Raw genomic sequence first — 16,644 nt, 5'->3', positions numbered from 1 at the left:
ACAACATCAGTTAGTCAAATTAAAAAAAATATTATGCGGAGAGTGGAGACAATAATAAAAAATCTTAAGATCTTTTTGGTGGATAATTTACGTGAGTATTGTTGTGAGCCGTCGCAATGCACGATCAACCGACTAGTAGTATTTAAATTTGTCCTGTGCTGCGTCGTTGTATATGACTTTTAACTGCTTTTCAGTCCGAAAACTAAACGTATGTACTGCAGAAATACCCTCAGCGCGAGGGCGCGCGCATACGTAGCATCGTACAAATAGTTTTCTCGTCGTTCACCCAAAAAAAAACAATCGCGCGACACCGTCCTCTGCATCCAACTCCTGTATAGGCTCTGCCTGTGTTACTGACAAGTCGGGACCCATGGGGTTTCAGTTAACCAACCAATGGGAAGCTCCCCAACTACCTCGCCTAGCTCGCTCGTCGCTAGTCGCTTTTGCCTGCTTGCCCAACTTGCCAGCGTACCTGACTCCATCACTGACATAACATCCCACATGTAAGATGGCCCACGTGTCATATGCTACACGGCTATACTCGAACCAAAGACGAGCGGTAAATATAAAAATTCTCCCGAGGAGAGAAGACCCAGATCGCCCGCCGGTGGCTTGGCTACTTGCTTGCTTGCTGAGTTGCTGACTAATGGCGGCCATTCCGAGCGGAGCGATAGCCCAAGCCGGAGCTGAGCGTCCGGCGGCCTGAACAGGAGAGGCGAGAGAGAGAGGGTGCAGGTACCAGAAGAATGGGTCCGCCGCCGGAGAAGCGGCGGACGCTGGTGCTGGTGAACCTGGCGTCCATCATGGAGCGCGCCGACGAGGCGCTGCTGCCGGCGGTGTACCGGGAGGTGGGCGCCGCGCTGCACGCCACGCCCACGGGGCTCGGCGCCCTCACGCTGTACCGCTCCATCGTGCAGGCCGCCTGCTACCCGGTGGCGGCCTACGCCGCGTCGCGCCACAACCGCGCCCACGTCATCGCGCTGGGGGCCTTCCTCTGGGCCGCCGCCACCTTCCTCGTCGCCGTCTCCGACACCTTCCTCCAGGTCAGCCGCCCGACCGCCACTGGATATGCCTTTGCTAATTGTTCCGTTTGTTGCAAGAATACATAGCGAGTGCTTGCTGTGTGCTGCTGCGGTTAGAAAGTTCAGATTGTTTCAGCTGTCTGTCTTTCGGTTTGACTCCAAGTAGTGTGTCCCATGTCCAACATTTTCCTGCTGTTGGTTCATCATCCTCAACCAAGTAGGTGGGGTTACTCCGTAATTTTCCAGCAAAGTACAGCGGTTAAATTTTGCTGAAGGGTGCGGGATTTTTTTTCTCAAGAAATCATATCGGTATCGAGCTTGTGAAAAGTATGCTTGAGGCCGTGAATCATGGGAGGAGAATGACAAAAGGCCGTTTTGGCCAATCTTTCGTTTTCGAAGTGGAATTTTTATACCTGACACTTGACTAAGGAACAACCTAGAAGCAATCCCTTATTATCATCTCTTGAATTCTTTCACTCGACGTATAATGACAGGACAAAGAAGAGTATTTCCTCCTCACAACGATGGTGGTGTCTGACACCGATATGCCGTTGACTTTCAGTATCTTTTGGATTAAGGCAAGATCTACCTTTTCGGTCTATATATACTGCCCACCACATTAGTCATCGATCATATTACCATCAGTGTTATCAATCGTTGTCTGCTCGTATTTATCATAGCACTCTAGTGTATATATACCATCAACGGTAACATTAACCTTTCTTTTACATACTCTCATTTAATACCAAACACGACGTTTTGCTTGAAAAAAATTAATCAAGCACATAATTTAATAAATCATAATTCGAACAAATAAATAAAATGCAAAAAATAAAATAAAACTACATAGTTTTTTTAAAAAATAAAAGTACTTCTCATTGTCATCCTCATCGTACTATTCCTCATTTATATTTAATTGTTTGACCATTTTTATGGCTAACCTTTAAGCTCTTTTCATGTCATCATCCAAGTTAGCGGTTGATTGATCCAACAACTTGGTGATATGGTTGTACAATTTTGATTGATTTATCTCCTCGTTGGCCTTGTAGAGTTTTTCACCATGCTCTTCTTGGTAGGGGACTCCTTGATAGCCCTTACCTTAGTGTAGTGCTCTTGTCCTATCATGGCTAGTATAGCGTGTCGATTCAACACTATCCAGCGTGTGGAGCTATAATCGCCATCCATATTGAGACAAGATCATTTGCTCGTATCGCTGGAGTCGTCATCACTAAGTCGTATGCATCTCTTGGGTAGATAACGGAGAGCGTGTCACATGTGCTCCACCTTGGCATCCATTTCACTGATCTTGTTGTGGAAGCTCTCTTTTGCCACTTTGAGTAGCATATTATCATCTATCCACTTGTCCAGACCGCGGACAATCAGTAGCAAATGATGTTGAAGAGGGTGGCTTTTGAATTGCTCGTAAACCATCAATTGTTGAGCTGCTTTATCCGTACGGTGTTAACGAGGTTCTGTGGTAGAGTTGTACATAACACTATTTGGCCCCAAAAAGGCCGATCATTTTTTGTTGTGCCCCCAGGGTCAACAGAGTGCAGTAGCAATGCATACAACCATATATTTATGAAATAAAAAAAAGTTCTCGGCTTAAATTAAGTGTGAAACTTATAAAGGTATATGTGTACTTACTAGTCTATCGTCTTCTATCGTAGTCTAGTCCCGTCGTTGTTGAAAATGTGAGCCACTGAAGTACATGGACCGATTGGAGGCTGTATCTCTGTGGCTGCTTAGTGGCACTACCGTGCTTGGGGGACAACGAAATGGAGCATGAGCACCATATGTAAAAAGACCACCATACAACGAAATGGAGCATGAGCACCATATGTAAAAAGACTACCATGATACGGAGGAAACGTAGGAGGAGCACCATAAGGCTATCTCCAACAGATTCTATATCTCACTCACTCCTTATTTTAAACTCCTGCAAATAGTTCAATATACAGTACTTTTCACGGCCGTTTACATGGCCTGCTGGGATGGCCTAAGGAGGAGCATATGGATGAGGAACACCATATGATCCATGAGGAGGAGGACCGGATATCCGTATGGGTACGAAGGAGGATACATATAAGCAAAAGATTGTGTAGGAGGAGCGGCAATGCACTGCTAGTAAAACACCATCTTGCAATGGACAAAAATTATTGCAAAAAGTCATAAATCGTGGTGCACTGCTTGTAAAACACCATCTTGCAATGGACAAAAATCATTGCAAAAAGTCATAAATCGTGGCAAGTTCTACCATTTGCCATAATATCACTTTCGTTGTCAATCGTTGCAGAAAACAGAGTGGCAAAAGCTTATGGTAACGGTTTTTCATCCCGTTGCAAACTCCAGTTGTTGCAACAAAATAAAATGTTGCAATCCATATTAGTTGAAGCGACCATTTAACACTAAAAAAATGGTCAAATCTAGAAATTGAAGTTAGGTCTCATTGTTTTTAACAAACTACTCTACTCTAGACTACTACGTTTTTTGTTAATAAAAATAAAAAATATATTAAGATCCTTATTTCTAGCAAATTACAACTTTTGCAACCTTGTCTTATTAATAGGGTAAGAACTCATCGGGTTTTGAGTTTCGGATGCCCGTTGTCTATCATTATCATCTCTCGTTCCAAACTTCACTCTGTAAATTACCATAGCCAAACTGCCACAGTGGAGGGTTACTCAAACTTTAGTTCTGCTGCTCTCCAGGTTGCAATTTCAAGGGGCTTGAACGGCATTGGTCTAGCTCTCGTCATACCAGCAGTCCAGTCGCTGGTAGCCGACTCCACTGACGACGACAACCGCGGCACAGCATTCGGATGGCTGCAACTGACCAGCAGCATCGGCTCCGTATTCGGGGGATTCTTTGCCTTACTGCTGGCCCAGACTACAGTCTTGGGGATCGAAGGATGGCGTATTGCCTTCCACCTCGTCGCGATCGTCAGCGTCATCGTCGGCACCCTCGTGTGGTTCTTCGCCGTGGATCCCCATTTCCCCACAAACGATGCCGCACCACCATCCAGCAAAAAGTCCGCGCTTGATGAAGCAAGGGAACTGATCATGGAGGCCAGGTCCATAGTCCAGATCCCGACGTTCCAGGTCTTCGTTGCCCAGGGCGTCAGCGGCTCGTTCCCGTGGTCAGCGCTGTCGTTCTTGTCCATGTGGCTGGAGCTCGTCGGGTTCAGCCACGAGGACACCGCCGTCCTCACGACCACCTTCGCTGTCGCCACCTCCGTCGGCGGCCTTCTTGGCGGGAAGATGGGGGATTCGCTCGCTCGGCGGTATCCGAACGCTGGGAGGATCGTGCTGTCTCAGATAAGCGCCGGCTCTGCTGTTCCTTTGGCCGCTGTTCTTCTGCTGGGCTTGCCTGATAATCCGTCCACGTCCAGTGGTGTTGCCCATGGACTTGTTCTGTTCGTCATGGGACTCATCATCTCTTGGAACGGAGCTGCTACAAACTGGTACGCCACGCATTTCACCTTTTCAGTTTCAGATGCTGCTGGTTCAGTTGCTGGCTTCAGGCACTTCTTACTACACACTTGTCCCTTGCCCGATGTTGAATGAAAAAACTGCCTCCTTAATTTTGCGCAGCCCGATTTTTGCGGAGATCGTGCCCGAGAAGCAAAGGACGAGCATCTACGCTCTGGACAGAACCTTCGAGTCCATTCTGGCGTCGTTTGCGCCTCCGGTCGTTGGCCTGTTGTCGCAGCAAGTCTACGGCTTCAAACAGGACGACGGCAGAGGGAGCAGCCCTGGGCAAGACCGGGAGAACGCGGCGTCGCTGGCCAAGGCGCTGTACACGGCCATCTCCATACCGATGGTCATCTGCACCTCCATATACACGTTCATGTACCGCACCTACCCTCGAGACAGGGAGCGTGCGCGCATGCAGTCGGTGATTCAGTCAGAGTTGGACCAGATTGAGCTGCTGGGCGGTCCGAGTTTAGGAGGCGGCGGCGACGGCGACGGTGATAAACCTGACGAGGTTGATGGCAGTTATGGTTCTGAAAGATCTGCTGAGGCCGATGCCGGCACTGAAAAACTACTAGGAAGGAAACCATGAGTTGTGACGAACAGAAGAACCTACTAGGAGGACCATTCATGTTGAAGAGGATGATAGATGTTCCTGCCGATTTTAGGAACTTGTAATTGTAACACGACGATCAATATGATTCACTAAAGTGACCGTTCTTTTTTCTTCCATGTCTATGTTATGCTGCTACTGCAACTGCTAGTATACAACATATCCCGCTGGTGGCTTCGTGACGTACATGACGGCACTTCAACGTTGATGAAAAGGGACTTTGTTTTTGAGTTACAAGCAGAAGCGGTACCAAATGCCCATCTAGTTTAAAAAGCATTTGCTGAAAAAGTCCCTATAACAACTTCTCGCAAATGCCAAATACTCCGAACGTGTTTGGCAAAACTCTGGCTCATGGACTCTCGTCCGGAGCGGCTGGAGCCTATCCAAACTCCAAAGTCCAAGGGCGTGTTCGGCTGGCTACAAGCCGACACTGTTGCAGCTGTTTGGACTGCTGCAGCTGCAATCCATAGAGAGAAAAATACTGTAGAAGCCGCAGCCGCAGCCGGATTGCAGCCGCAGCAAGCCGCAGCGAACAGCCTCCAAACACCAGAGATCCCTGGAGGCTGGCAGCAGCGAGGAATCGAGGATTATAGTAGTTAATCGTACATGTGCTGCAAAGTCTTTACTGCCCTTGAAAGGTTCCTCGGTCTCGGTCTCACTCTTCTCCCCCGTCGCCGTTGACTACAAGGCACGGCGCTGGAGGTGGTGGCAGCAGCACGCAAATGGCGGAGCAGCAGGGCTGGAGGCAGCGGCGCTCGCGGAGGACGACGCTGCTTTTGGCGTTCGCGGCGCTGGCCATGGAGCGCGCCGACGCGGCGCTGCTCCCGGCGGTGTACCGGGAGATCGGCACCGCGCTGCAGGCATCGCCCACGGCGCTCGGCTCCATCGCGCTGTCACGCTCCGTCGTGCAGACCGCCTGTTATCCGTTAGCGGCGTACCTGGCGGCGCGCCACGATCGCGTCACCGTCATCGCGCTCGGCGCGTTCGTGTGGGCGGTGGCGACCTTCCTCATTGGCTTCTCCACCACCTTCCCACAGGTACGCCCGTGTACATGAGCCGCGTGGCTGCCGGCTTGCCTTGCCACCAGCTTCCTCATCGCTTCCATCTTGCCTCCGCCAAAACTGAGATGTCTTGGGAGGAGTGCAGATGGCGGTGACGGCGGCTTTGAACGGTGTCGGGCTGGCGCTGCAGATCCCCGCGATCTACGCCTTCGTTGCCGATTCCGTGGACGGCGCCAGCAGGGGCATGGCATTCGGGTGGCTCGCCGTGGCTGGCAAGGCCGGCACCGTGGCTGGCACCTCCCTCGGCCTGCTCATGGCGCCGACCTCATTCCTGGGGCTACCGGGCTGGCGGCTCGCCTTCCTCTTGCTTGGCGTCTTGGGGGCCGCGGTCGGCGTGTCCATTCGCGCGTTCGCCGCGAGCGACGGCGCAGCAAGAGGCCGCGTGGTGGTGAGCCCGGCCACTTCCAAGCCAGTGAGGCAGGAAGTGCAGGAGTTCGTCAGGGAGGCCAAGGCCGTGATGCGGATCCCGTCGTTCCAGGTCATCATCGCGCAGGGCCTAACCGGGTCGTTCCCCTGGTCGGCGCTGTTGTTCACGGCGATGTGGCTGGAGCTGGTGGGGTTTTCCCACGGCGAGACGGCAGCGCTCATGACGCTGTTCAAGGTCGCCACGTCGCTGGGAGCTCTCTTCGGTGGCAAGGTGGGGGACGTCCTCGCCCGGCGGTTCAAGAACTCGGGCCGCATCGTCCTCTCGCAGATCAGCTCTGCTTCCGCGATTCCCCTCTCCGGCATCCTCCTCCTCGCGCTCCCCAACGACCCGTCCTCCACGCTCAAGCATGGTGCCGCGCTGTTCATTTTGGGGATCATGGCCTCCTGGAACGGCACAGCTACAAACAGCCCGATACTCGCGGAGATCGTCCCGCCGAGGGCAATGACGACCGTGTTCGCGCTGGACCGGACGTTTGAGGCAGTGCTGGCCTCGTTCGCGCCCCCGGTGGTCGGCCTCCTCGCGGAGCGCCTTTACGGTTACAAGCTAGCCCGATCTGCAAGTGGCGGCGGCGTAGACGAGCGCACGGCTATCGACTTCCAGATGGAGCGGCACAACGCGACGTCCCTCGCCAGGGCGATATACACCTCCATTGCCATCCCCATGGCAATGTGCTGCGCCATCTACTCGTTCTTGTACTGCACCTACCCCAGGGACAGGGAGATGGCGCGGGCTGAGGCGGCGCGAAATAGAGGGGATTATGGCGATGAAGGATTTGGATCCGAGGACGAAGACAATGGCGAGAGGAAGCTGCTGCCGCAGTGAGTCCCTATGGTCACTGGTCAGGTTCGAAGAGACCGGCGTCCGTTGGGGAGAAGAATAGACGTGAGACGTTTCATCTAAAAAAGACTTCTAATCCGTGGCTTAGTTCAGTAACACCGTTCAGTCTTTTTTAGTAAAAACTTCTCATACATTATTATCAGTGAGGAACTTTTTAAAAAAGTATCTAAGAGCAACTCCAATAGTTGTGTAAATTTTAGCTCTCTAAATCACAGATTTAAGAAGTTAATAAATAACTTTGAAAGTAAAAAATTGTGATTTCTCTAATAATTCTCTAAATATAGGTTATAGTTTTGTTTGGTATCTATCCACATAAACAAAAAGTCACAAATGTCAACAATCACCTTCATTAACTACATTATGCTATCAACGTTTTTGTTTAGAGAGTAGCTAAATAGTTGCCTAATATAGAGAGGAAATAAAGTTAGATAAGAAGTTGCTAAATCTAGTAAGTTCATTTAGAGAACTGTTGTAGAGGAGTTTTTATATTAAAAACCTAAATTATTGATTTAAAAAGCGTTTTAGAGAACTATTGGAGTTGCACTGTTAATAGAAAAAACATATGAAATAGGAGAGCTGCACAAAATTAAATTTATAAATAAAAATGTCTAACAAGAAAAAACATATAAAAGAAGAGAGTTGCATAAAATTAAATAAAATTTGATCTCCAACGAGTCCCAGAAATATTGCACTTCATTACTGTTTTGTTCGACTAGAGGAGGGTTGCGTCTACACCGTGGCTAGAGCTGGTTCCCGCTCCGCTATTTTTAAGCTTCCTAGAACTTGCTTTTGATATTGTAATATTTATTTATAAGACTATGTTCTGTCTGATGCAATAAATGTGATTACTACCTTCCTATGACTAGTAATTGTATTACATTTGAGTCCTAAACAATGGGGACACTTCACTGCCTCACCCAGAACGTCTCATCCGGAACATTGCCTGATGTGTGATCAACATAACGAAAATGTGAACCACTTGTTTGTCACATGTGTGTTCACTAGGGAGGTCTGGTTCATAACCCTCTCCTTTGTCGGCCTTCGGTGTTGTGTTCCTGGGCCAGATGATCTAGGTCTGTAGGAATGGTGGTGCTCGGCTTTATCCCTGGTCCCAAGAAGTGACAGGAAATGTTTCAACTTAGTGGCAATGCTAGTCTCATGGTATCTGTGGAAGCATCGCAATGTGTGTGCGTTTGAGGGATCTAATCCTAGTATTGCTAAGGTATTGCAAGTCGTTAGACTGAGCGCAACGGTGAACGCTACCGCGCCCCCTCCCCTTGCATGTCGGCTGTAGGGGGCACCCTATGGCCGCAGCGGTGCCCCCTACAGCGCCCCCTACGTGTCGGTCCCCTTCTCTCTCCCCCCAGATCTAGCGTGTCACTGTTCATCACCCTAAACACTGTGCTGTGGGTCCACGAGTAATTGTTAGTAGATAAAAAATTGATAGTTGGTATAGAAAATGATATTTTATAGTGGTAGTGGGGTATAGGGGGAGTATTTAGGGGGAACCGCTGCGGGAGATGAAAAAATAGGGGGGAAAATAGGGGGGAAAAGTGATATAGGGGGAAAAATTTAGAGGTAACGGTTGCGGATAGCCTTAGAGATGAGGCTGCAGCCTGGCGTCTAGCTGGAGCGTCCAGTCTGAGTGCGCTGTGGCCTCTATGGCCCCATGTGCCTTGGTTTAGTTTCTTTTATGAATCTCTTCTGGTTTTTTGTGTACTTGCCTCCATGATAGATCCATGTAACTTTTATTTTGGTTCATTTTCGGGCCTTATTTCTTTTTTTAATATAATGATACGTAGCTCACCTGCGTGTTCAAGAAAAAAATCTTAATGTTTTCACACCTACTCGGTTCTTTTTGGTCCACAAACAAGAAACTTCACCGAGAAACAGCATTTTCCGACTGAGAAAAACGAAATTTGTTTTCAGAAAGTTTGAAATACCATCTCGATCAGAAATAGCGAAATTCAACGAAATTTGTTGGATTTTTTTCCACGCCTTACAAAAAAATAAGTTAAAACGAAAAGGTATACCCTGATAATGACCATTCACTATAGTTTGTTTTGTTCATCGTGCCGTTCCAGTTGTCTCATAATCATTCACTATAAGCCTACTCTATAGGCCTATATGGTAATTTTTTCTGAAGAGTTTTTCTAAGAACCTAGATTCGTGTATAATTTAGTTGTCACGAGAATAGATGTTATGGAACTTACGTGCAAAGTAACATAAAGAGGTCCGTAAGGTTTAGAGTTTAGAAAGCAGCGAATTCCTCTTATCATGACGATTCGATGGATTATACATTTATGTTAATTTAGCCGATTTTCACATAATATAGTTACATTACGACAAAATCAGACTGAGAAGCAAAAGTTTGGTGACCAGAAACGGACCCATTGTTGGTTGTCTGATTAGTGTCGGGCTTTCTGGCCGTTTGGCAAAATATATATAAACTCTGATCATTGATTGAAGAGCACACAGTGAACAAAAATAACGCCCACCGTGGGGCTCGAACCCACGACCACAAGGTTAAGAGCCTTGCGCTCTACCAACTGAGCTAGACGGGCAGTTTATATTTTTGTTTTACTGATTACATAATTTGTATAGTAGCCTCGTCGGTCTGATCAAATACAAATATATATTCACCTCCATATTCCTCCAAAAGTCTTATACTATTATTATATATATATATATATATATATAATGCTGAACATAACCGAATTGTTCTGATGCTTCTGAGTCTATCTAAACAACCCTATGTAATCGTCCTTCGAGAGGTAACTCACTCTCACTCACGTTTTCTGTACAGATCCGAGAGCACTGATACTTTGGCAAAAACGTCACAAATTCTGTGAATGACTCCTGTGCCACTTGACATTGCCGCTCTGCTTAGCCTGCTGATCGATTAATCCCTTCTCGTCATCATAGGCGTCGATTCCTCTGTAATCCATATCGAAGACAGTAGAGCCGTCCTTGTCCTTCCTTCCAGAATAATAATCCGCTTGCCCATGACATCTTTCCAGTTCAATCTGCTGGAGCTCTGGAGTGATCAGAGAGTCCATCCTTGCCCTCTCCCTGTCTCGTGGGTACGTCCGGTACAACAGGGAGTAGATGAAGCAGCACAGCAGCATAGGGATGGCGATCGACGTGTACAGAGCTTTGGCTAGGGCGCCAGCATTTGATTTATCCCTGCCAACATTGTTATCTGCAGCTCCGTAGGGGACGGGATTGTACCCATAGACATGCTCGGCTAGAAACCCAACAACTGGTGGAGCGAATGAAGCTAGAACTGACTCTAAAGAACGGTCCAATGCATAGATGCTTGTCCTTGACCTCTCAGGTACAATCTCAGCAAATATCGGGCTGCACATTAGATAGAATCATTATTGCCAGCACTCAAGAATTTCATAGAGCTACTCTTGCATGTCATAAAATACATTTTATGCCCTGATCAGTGAAGTACTAATGCAGAAACGAATGAAACAAATAAAAGGTGAAAATATACTTGCTTGTTAGTTGCAGGACCATTCCAGGAGATGCTCAGACCCATGATAAACATGACAAGTCCATGCAAGGAACCAGAAGAGTTATCAGGGAGCCCCAAAAGCAACAGAGCAGCCAACGGAATAGCAGAAGCTGAGCTTATCTGCGACAGGACTATTCGGCCGGAATTCGGGAAGCGAGTAGCAAAGTGATCCCCCATCTTTCCACCTAACAGCCCTCCAAGTGAGCTTGCCAATGCAAATGTTACCATCAGGAGCCCAGTTCTGTTGTGCGTAAACCCCATCAACTCCAGCCACATTGGGGCAAAGGCCAGGGCAGACCATGGAAACGAGCCTGTGACACCCTGAGCCACAATGATCTGAAACGATGAGATCTTCACAACAGCCTTGGCTTCTCTCACCAAATCCTTCATCTCTGCCCATGCAGACTTGCGTAACAGCTGCTCGCCACTTTCAACATGGAGGAAATGAGGGTCCACTGCAAATAGGCCAACCAACACACCGACTACAACGCTTATAACAGCAACAATGTGAAATGCAACACGCCAGCCGGCAATACCCATGACTGTGGTGGGTGCAAGCATCAGGGAAAACAAACCACCAATAATTGAACCAATGTTTCCCGTAAGTTGAAGCCATCCAAATGCGGCGCCTCGAGTGTTGTCATCAGAGCAATCTGCCACCAGAGATTGGATCGCCGGGGTGACAAGTGCTAGGCCAATACCATTCAAACATCTAGCTATCGCTACCTGCTAAAAAAAAAGGCATTTTTCATGCACACATCTTCTCATCTTTTACTCTTTTACTCAGATATACAAAAAAGAACTGTTGTTCTGTTGAGGGCTAATAGAAACTTTATTTTAAGTTAAATTTCACCGCGTGCAAATTGATGCGGTAAAATGTCAAGCAAACTAAATTCAAGGTTTTTTCGAACTTCAAAATCAATTTTGGTTGTGAACAATGACATTTCGTGGAGATTCAACCAGATTAGAGTACAACAGGTCGAAAGTTAAAACAGTTTTATATCCAGGAGAAAAATACAGAGAAAGTTGCCACTTCAAAACTTGAAATGAGAAGAAATAAAACACATTTTTTTAAAAAGGAAAACACCAATTTCATGGTTATCAGATAATTATGTACATAAATCAACCATTAACAGCCATGAATATGGCAGTTATACTTTCCTCGTATGTTTCGATAAAGCCACATTGAATGCATTACTTGCAAATTTTAACTGAATTTAAGTAATAATTCTGACTCCTCCGGAAAAATAACAGCAAAAAAAAAACCGTGTTGACTTTTTTCTTCGGTGATCTTGATCTAAACTTGGTTTGCTATAGCATCTCAAAGGTAATGCACAAAGCCGCACCGGGAACTAAAGTGAACCTTCGTTATCTTTTTGGCCAGTAAATCCTGGACAGCGAAAGCACAAAGCACAGAATTATTCGGCGGATGAACCAAAGCAGTGAACCGAAGCATATACCGCTGGAATCCGCACCATAGTTCTATGATCAGATCCAAAGCTGAGCACAATTGGACTGGTGGCCTACCAAATTCGTGGCAAGAGATCCCACGCCAAAAGAGAAAAAAGAAAACACGCCGCCGGATAAAGCAGGGATTTTCTAGGGAACGGACCTGGGCAAAGGTGTCTGAGACGGCGACGAGGAAGGTGGCGGCGGCCCAGAGAACGGCCCCAACGGCGACTACGTGGGCGCGGTTGTAGCGCACGGCGGCGTAGGCGGCCAGCGGGTAGCAGGCGGCCTGCACGGCTGAGCGGTAGAGCGTGAGCGCGCCGAGTGCCACGGGCGTGGCGCCCAGCGCTGCGCCCACCTCCCGGTACACCGCGGGCAGCAGCGCCTCGTCGGCGCGCTCCATGATGGCCGCCAGGTTCACCAGCGCAAGCGTCCGCCTCCCCGCCTCCGCCATGGCCGACGCGGGCGGTTGACTGCCCGCTGGCGAGGAGCGCCCCTGCACCTGCCTCCAGGGTGCAAACTGGAGAGCAAGCAAGGGCGGGTGGCGTCCTTTTTTCGCGAGAGCAGCGAGATTTTCGTGGAAATGTTCGTCGATGGAGATGTTGGGAACAGTGACCGGGGTTCATCTGCTCGCCTAGCTCGCCGACGCGTTCGGATGTTGCAATTGCAATTGCAACGCGTGCGTTCCCCGCCCTCCATTGTTGATCCAAAGGTTAGGAGGAGGCATTCAGGACGAGTCAATTGACCAATGCTATCAGAGATTTGACATTGGCACACCGCATATCCGTCTCGTCTTCGGAAATCGGAGGATTTCGATGGATTTTAGGGACCGGGCCAGCTGTCAAAGACAGAGACAATCATCCATACAGCAGTTCCACACAGATAGAGGCATAGTACAGCTACAACTAGGGGTGAAGTCAGCTCGCCGGACTTGGCCTGCTTCGCTTCCGCTTCCGCGTGTCCCGGAGCACCAGTGACGTGTCTATAGAAACTCAAAATATTCAGTCCGGAGGAACGTGGCTTCCGTTTCCATCGGCGGCCACCAGCCTATCTACTAGCTGCCACTCGTCAGAATACACTGTCCAGTGCCGTTATTGTGTCGACTTCGGCCTTCCGAACACGTTATGGGCCTGGCCCAACTTGCACAAAGTTTGTGCTGACTATCTAAGCCCATGCAAATTAAGAGCATCTTCGACATCTTCTAATTAACTTCCAAAACTATAGTTTAGACATAAAAGATGAAAAAATACTAGTTCAACCGCTCCTAATATGTATGTGCTCCCAATTTTTTTGATGCCCCAAAACTAGAGACTAGCAATATAAATTTAGGGTCGAGCCACCGCTGCCTCTATCTAGTTTTTTTTTCACACTCCCACGTTCTAGAGCGTGCTCGCGTCCGTGTTGCAGATACATGTGTGCGTGCGAGGCCGATGCTTGTGCTGTCGTTTTTGATTGGCTGACTGCTCTTCTAATTGGGTATATTTAAGGAGCTGTTAGAGTTCGGTGTTTTTTTAGGGATTTAGACTTTTAGAAGGATTCTAATATATAAAGAAACTAGGAGCAGAAATATTAGTTGTTGAAGATGATCTAATTAGAGGCGGATCTAAAGGGAGGCAAAGTGGGTCATGACCCCTCAATTTTGCGCATCTTTTTATATCTAATGATTATTTAGTGTTAAGCGTAGAAAAAAAAATCAAAATTTTAGATAGTATAAAGCAGGGGCGGTGCCGGGGGCATTTGTTGGGGTCAGCTGACCCCTATAAAATTTGGAAAATACTATACAAATATATTGTTATCTAGTGAAAGTGACCCCAATAACTTCGTTGTCTGGCTTCGCCCCTGGTATAAAGTCTTGTTCTAAACCTCTAAAACTAATAGTTAGTCACTAAAATTAGCTGAAAGGTTTAGAATGAATCAACTAATTATTGGCTATACTCCTCAAATAAGTATTAGTTATTAGATGCCCCAACCTAGCTAAAACCAGTTAACAATTTTCTTTATAGGTTTAGAACATGGCCTAGAACAACCCTGTAATGAGCCTACTTGTCAGATCTTCTCAGTCCAGTCCTTGCATCTACCAGTCCGATCCTAATCTTTTCGACATCACCTAAACCAGTTTGCTCGCTACCCTGTTTTCGTCGCCGACCCATTCCCGATGCGACACCGCCAACTCTGTCCCTTGTCCTGTTTTCATTGTGACGTTGATCCGCTCGACAAGCTAGATCTCGCTCGTCGCAACGATATAACCTCCGCCCGACAAGCTAGATCTCGCTCGTCGCAACGATATGACATGTCCCCGACGATCGACGGACTTAGCAAACTAGTAAGTCATAGCTATCATGTGATCTTTTTGGTCTGCCATAAATTCTAGTCCTACCTCTGATACCTAATATATCACCATCTGCGGTCACACCAAGCGCCGACTTACGAAGCCTTCCCGAAAAAAGTCCGTTTGATTTAATTTATACTTCTCAATTAGAGAATCGTTTTCTTAGACTCCTCTAACCGTTGAAACGTTCAATTAACCTCTCTGAGCCGTTTTGATAACGTTTTTTTTTTCTTACATGGCCAACACTCCTATGTAGCGCTAATAAGTCAGCCAGAGAAAGATAAATTGAATTTTCGTGATACCTTGCAGAGGTCACTTACACTCTATAAACGAGTATAGAAACACCTTTATTTTAAAACAATAACCACGCATTTTTTTCTAGAATAAATATCAAAATTATTTTAGCTTAGAAAAATATAAAACTAGTTTCATTTTTTTCTAAAATCATGCTCTACCTTTTTTCTTGTGTAGAACTTGTTCAGCCTGCTTTCATCTAAGGCCATCAAAATCAAAACATTGGTTTATCAAATGTTCCAAAGTTTGTTTCAAGTATAACAGAGGGGTTGGTGAAGATTACCTTCGTTTAGGAGTGACGTGCAAGCGAAGACGAAGCAAAAAGGTTCGGCTCTGCAGTATAAATGTGCCAACAAAAACAAAGAATGAAAACTTCAAAGCTTGCTCAACACGACTATGAAGAAACAGACGACAACACCCTCAGTTAATCTTGTAGTTTATTTGTATAGGGTTGAGGACATAAATGCAATTTCGTACGAAATTGTACTCTAGTTCAACATTATAAATAGAGGTAGAGTGCCATGCACGAGACGACGTTTTTCAGGAGGGAGAGAATTGAGTCGCTCTACCTACGAAGCTTGCATTTGCTCCTTTTGCCTTTTACGTTGTTCTCTATAAAGTCGAATGTATGGTTGTAATCATTATTTAATAATAATAAGAATAATAAAAATGTTTTCAAGATGAGTTATCCAGAACATTTTGGTCTTTTAATTTCTTCATCTGTGATTCAACTCTTATCTATATATCTTTAACCTTCTCCCTTTAATTAACCTATTTAAAAAGAGTTAATTGGAGGGTGAGGAAAAGATTAATTCATTCGTGTTGCGTTGTTTCTGATTTTGTTCAGGAGTCAAAAACAAGTGACCAACATTGGTGCCCACCTCCGGTGAATTCACGACCTTGATGGAGACCATGACAAGCTTCGGTACTTTGTCGGCAAGCTTAAGGAAACTTATTCTCCCCATTATGGGAGGATCAAGCTTCAAACCAAGCAACAAGAGATAGGAAGGAAGCTCAAAGAAGGGTGCAATAATGTTGGGGTCCTGGGGCCCTACATCAAATCCAAATGGTCCCACGTCCCAATTATCTTATCTCAAGTGGACCTGCAACTCAAGTATTATCCACATAATGATGCCATGGTCATATCTTGTATCATCAAGGGCTTTGTCGGCGTTTCGAGACCAGGGGTCCCTCAGGCCGACGAGTGAGTGCCGCGTGCCCCAGCCCAGATGGGTCGAGCGCGTGGGCGAGCACAAAGGGGGGAGAGAGCGAGGCGGCCGGAGTCCGGCGTGAGAGAGGTGGGAATCTCGCGGCCTTCGTGTTCGTCCCGCGCCTAGGTCGGGTGCGCTTGCAGTAGGGGGTTACAAGCGTCCACGCGGGAGAGGGAAGCGAGCGGCCCCAAGAGAGCGCCTGTCCCGTCCTCGTCCCCGCGCGGCCAACCTTCTCTAGGAGGGCCCTGGTCCTTCCTTTTATAGGCGTAAGGAGAGGATCCAGGTGTACAATGGGGGTGTAGCAGAGTGCTACGTGTCTAGCGGGGGAGAGCTGACGCCCTAAGTACATGCCAATGTGGCAGCCGGAGAGATCTTGGCACCCTGCTGGTGTGATGTCGTGGCCGT

At 47.4% G+C, this 16,644-nt stretch overlaps 3 protein-coding genes and 1 non-coding gene across 7 annotated transcripts; 2 read left to right on the top strand and 2 right to left on the bottom strand.

Moving 5' to 3' along the window:
* The first annotated feature begins 609 nt into the window (after nucleotides 1-609).
* LOC100193741 (Major facilitator superfamily protein) lies at nucleotides 610-5,226 on the top strand. The gene is made up of 3 exons (NM_001138828.1): nucleotides 610-1,043; nucleotides 3,734-4,485; nucleotides 4,616-5,226. Exons 1-3 carry the CDS (start codon nucleotides 747-749, stop codon nucleotides 5,085-5,087), a joined length of 1,521 nt encoding a protein of 506 aa, NP_001132300.1. The 5' UTR covers nucleotides 610-746; the 3' UTR covers nucleotides 5,088-5,226.
* A 377-nt stretch (nucleotides 5,227-5,603) lies between these two features.
* Nucleotides 5,604-7,595, top strand: LOC103632659 (Major facilitator superfamily protein). The gene is made up of 2 exons (XM_008654415.3): nucleotides 5,604-6,145; nucleotides 6,255-7,595. The coding sequence occupies exons 1-2, from the start codon at nucleotides 5,831-5,833 to the stop codon at nucleotides 7,416-7,418; spliced, it is 1,479 nt and encodes a 492-aa protein (XP_008652637.1). The 5' UTR covers nucleotides 5,604-5,830; the 3' UTR covers nucleotides 7,419-7,595.
* Nucleotides 7,596-9,867: 2,272 nt separating this feature from the next.
* Nucleotides 9,868-13,261, bottom strand: LOC100285582 (carbohydrate transporter/ sugar porter/ transporter). Of its 4 annotated transcripts, none has more exons than NM_001413639.1 (3): nucleotides 12,569-13,261; nucleotides 10,936-11,685; nucleotides 9,868-10,793 (listed from the first exon to the last, which is right to left on the bottom strand). In NM_001413639.1, the coding sequence occupies exons 1-3, from the start codon at nucleotides 12,857-12,859 to the stop codon at nucleotides 10,779-10,781; spliced, it is 1,056 nt and encodes a 351-aa protein (NP_001400568.1). In that variant the 5' UTR covers nucleotides 12,860-13,261; the 3' UTR covers nucleotides 9,868-10,778. The 4 variants fall into 4 exon arrangements, with proteins under 4 accessions (NP_001400568.1, NP_001151945.1, NP_001400569.1 ...); NM_001158473.2 differs by having other exon boundaries at nucleotides 10,940-11,685; NM_001413640.1 differs by having other exon boundaries at nucleotides 10,936-11,682.
* Nucleotides 9,925-9,997, bottom strand: TRNAK-CUU (transfer RNA lysine (anticodon CUU)). Its single transcript has one exon. It is a non-coding gene; the product is annotated as a tRNA-Lys (tRNA).
* Nucleotides 13,262-16,644: the final 3,383 nt, after the last annotated feature.

This window comes from Zea mays, chromosome 7, assembly GCF_902167145.1.
Source record: "Zea mays cultivar B73 chromosome 7, Zm-B73-REFERENCE-NAM-5.0, whole genome shotgun sequence".
Taxonomy (NCBI): Eukaryota; Viridiplantae; Streptophyta; class Magnoliopsida; order Poales; family Poaceae; genus Zea; species Zea mays.
This window is presented reverse-complemented; position numbering and strand designations above follow the sequence as displayed.

Bases quoted from the DNA above. Each gene is read 5' to 3' on its own strand.
- LOC100193741 (NM_001138828.1), top strand. From the start codon at position 747: ATGGGTCCGCCGCCGGAGAAGCGGCGGACGCTGGTGCTGGTGAACCTG. The intron at 1,044-3,733 runs GTCAGCCGCCCG...GCTGCTCTCCAG, and splicing joins TCTCCGACACCTTCCTCCAG to GTTGCAATTTCAAGGGGCTT. The intron at 4,486-4,615 runs GTACGCCACGCA...AATTTTGCGCAG, and splicing joins AACGGAGCTGCTACAAACTG to CCCGATTTTTGCGGAGATCG.
- LOC103632659 (XM_008654415.3), top strand. From the start codon at position 5,831: ATGGCGGAGCAGCAGGGCTGGAGGCAGCGGCGCTCGCGGAGGACGACG. The intron at 6,146-6,254 runs GTACGCCCGTGT...GGAGGAGTGCAG, and splicing joins TCTCCACCACCTTCCCACAG to ATGGCGGTGACGGCGGCTTT.
- LOC100285582 (NM_001158473.2), bottom strand. From the start codon at position 12,859: ATGGCGGAGGCGGGGAGGCGGACGCTTGCGCTGGTGAACCTGGCGGCC. The intron at 11,686-12,568 runs GTCCGTTCCCTA...CTTTTTTTTTAG, and splicing joins TCTCAGACACCTTTGCCCAG to CAGGTAGCGATAGCTAGATG. The intron at 10,794-10,939 runs GCAAGTATATTT...TCTAATGTGCAG, and splicing joins AATGGTCCTGCAACTAACAA to CCCGATATTTGCTGAGATTG.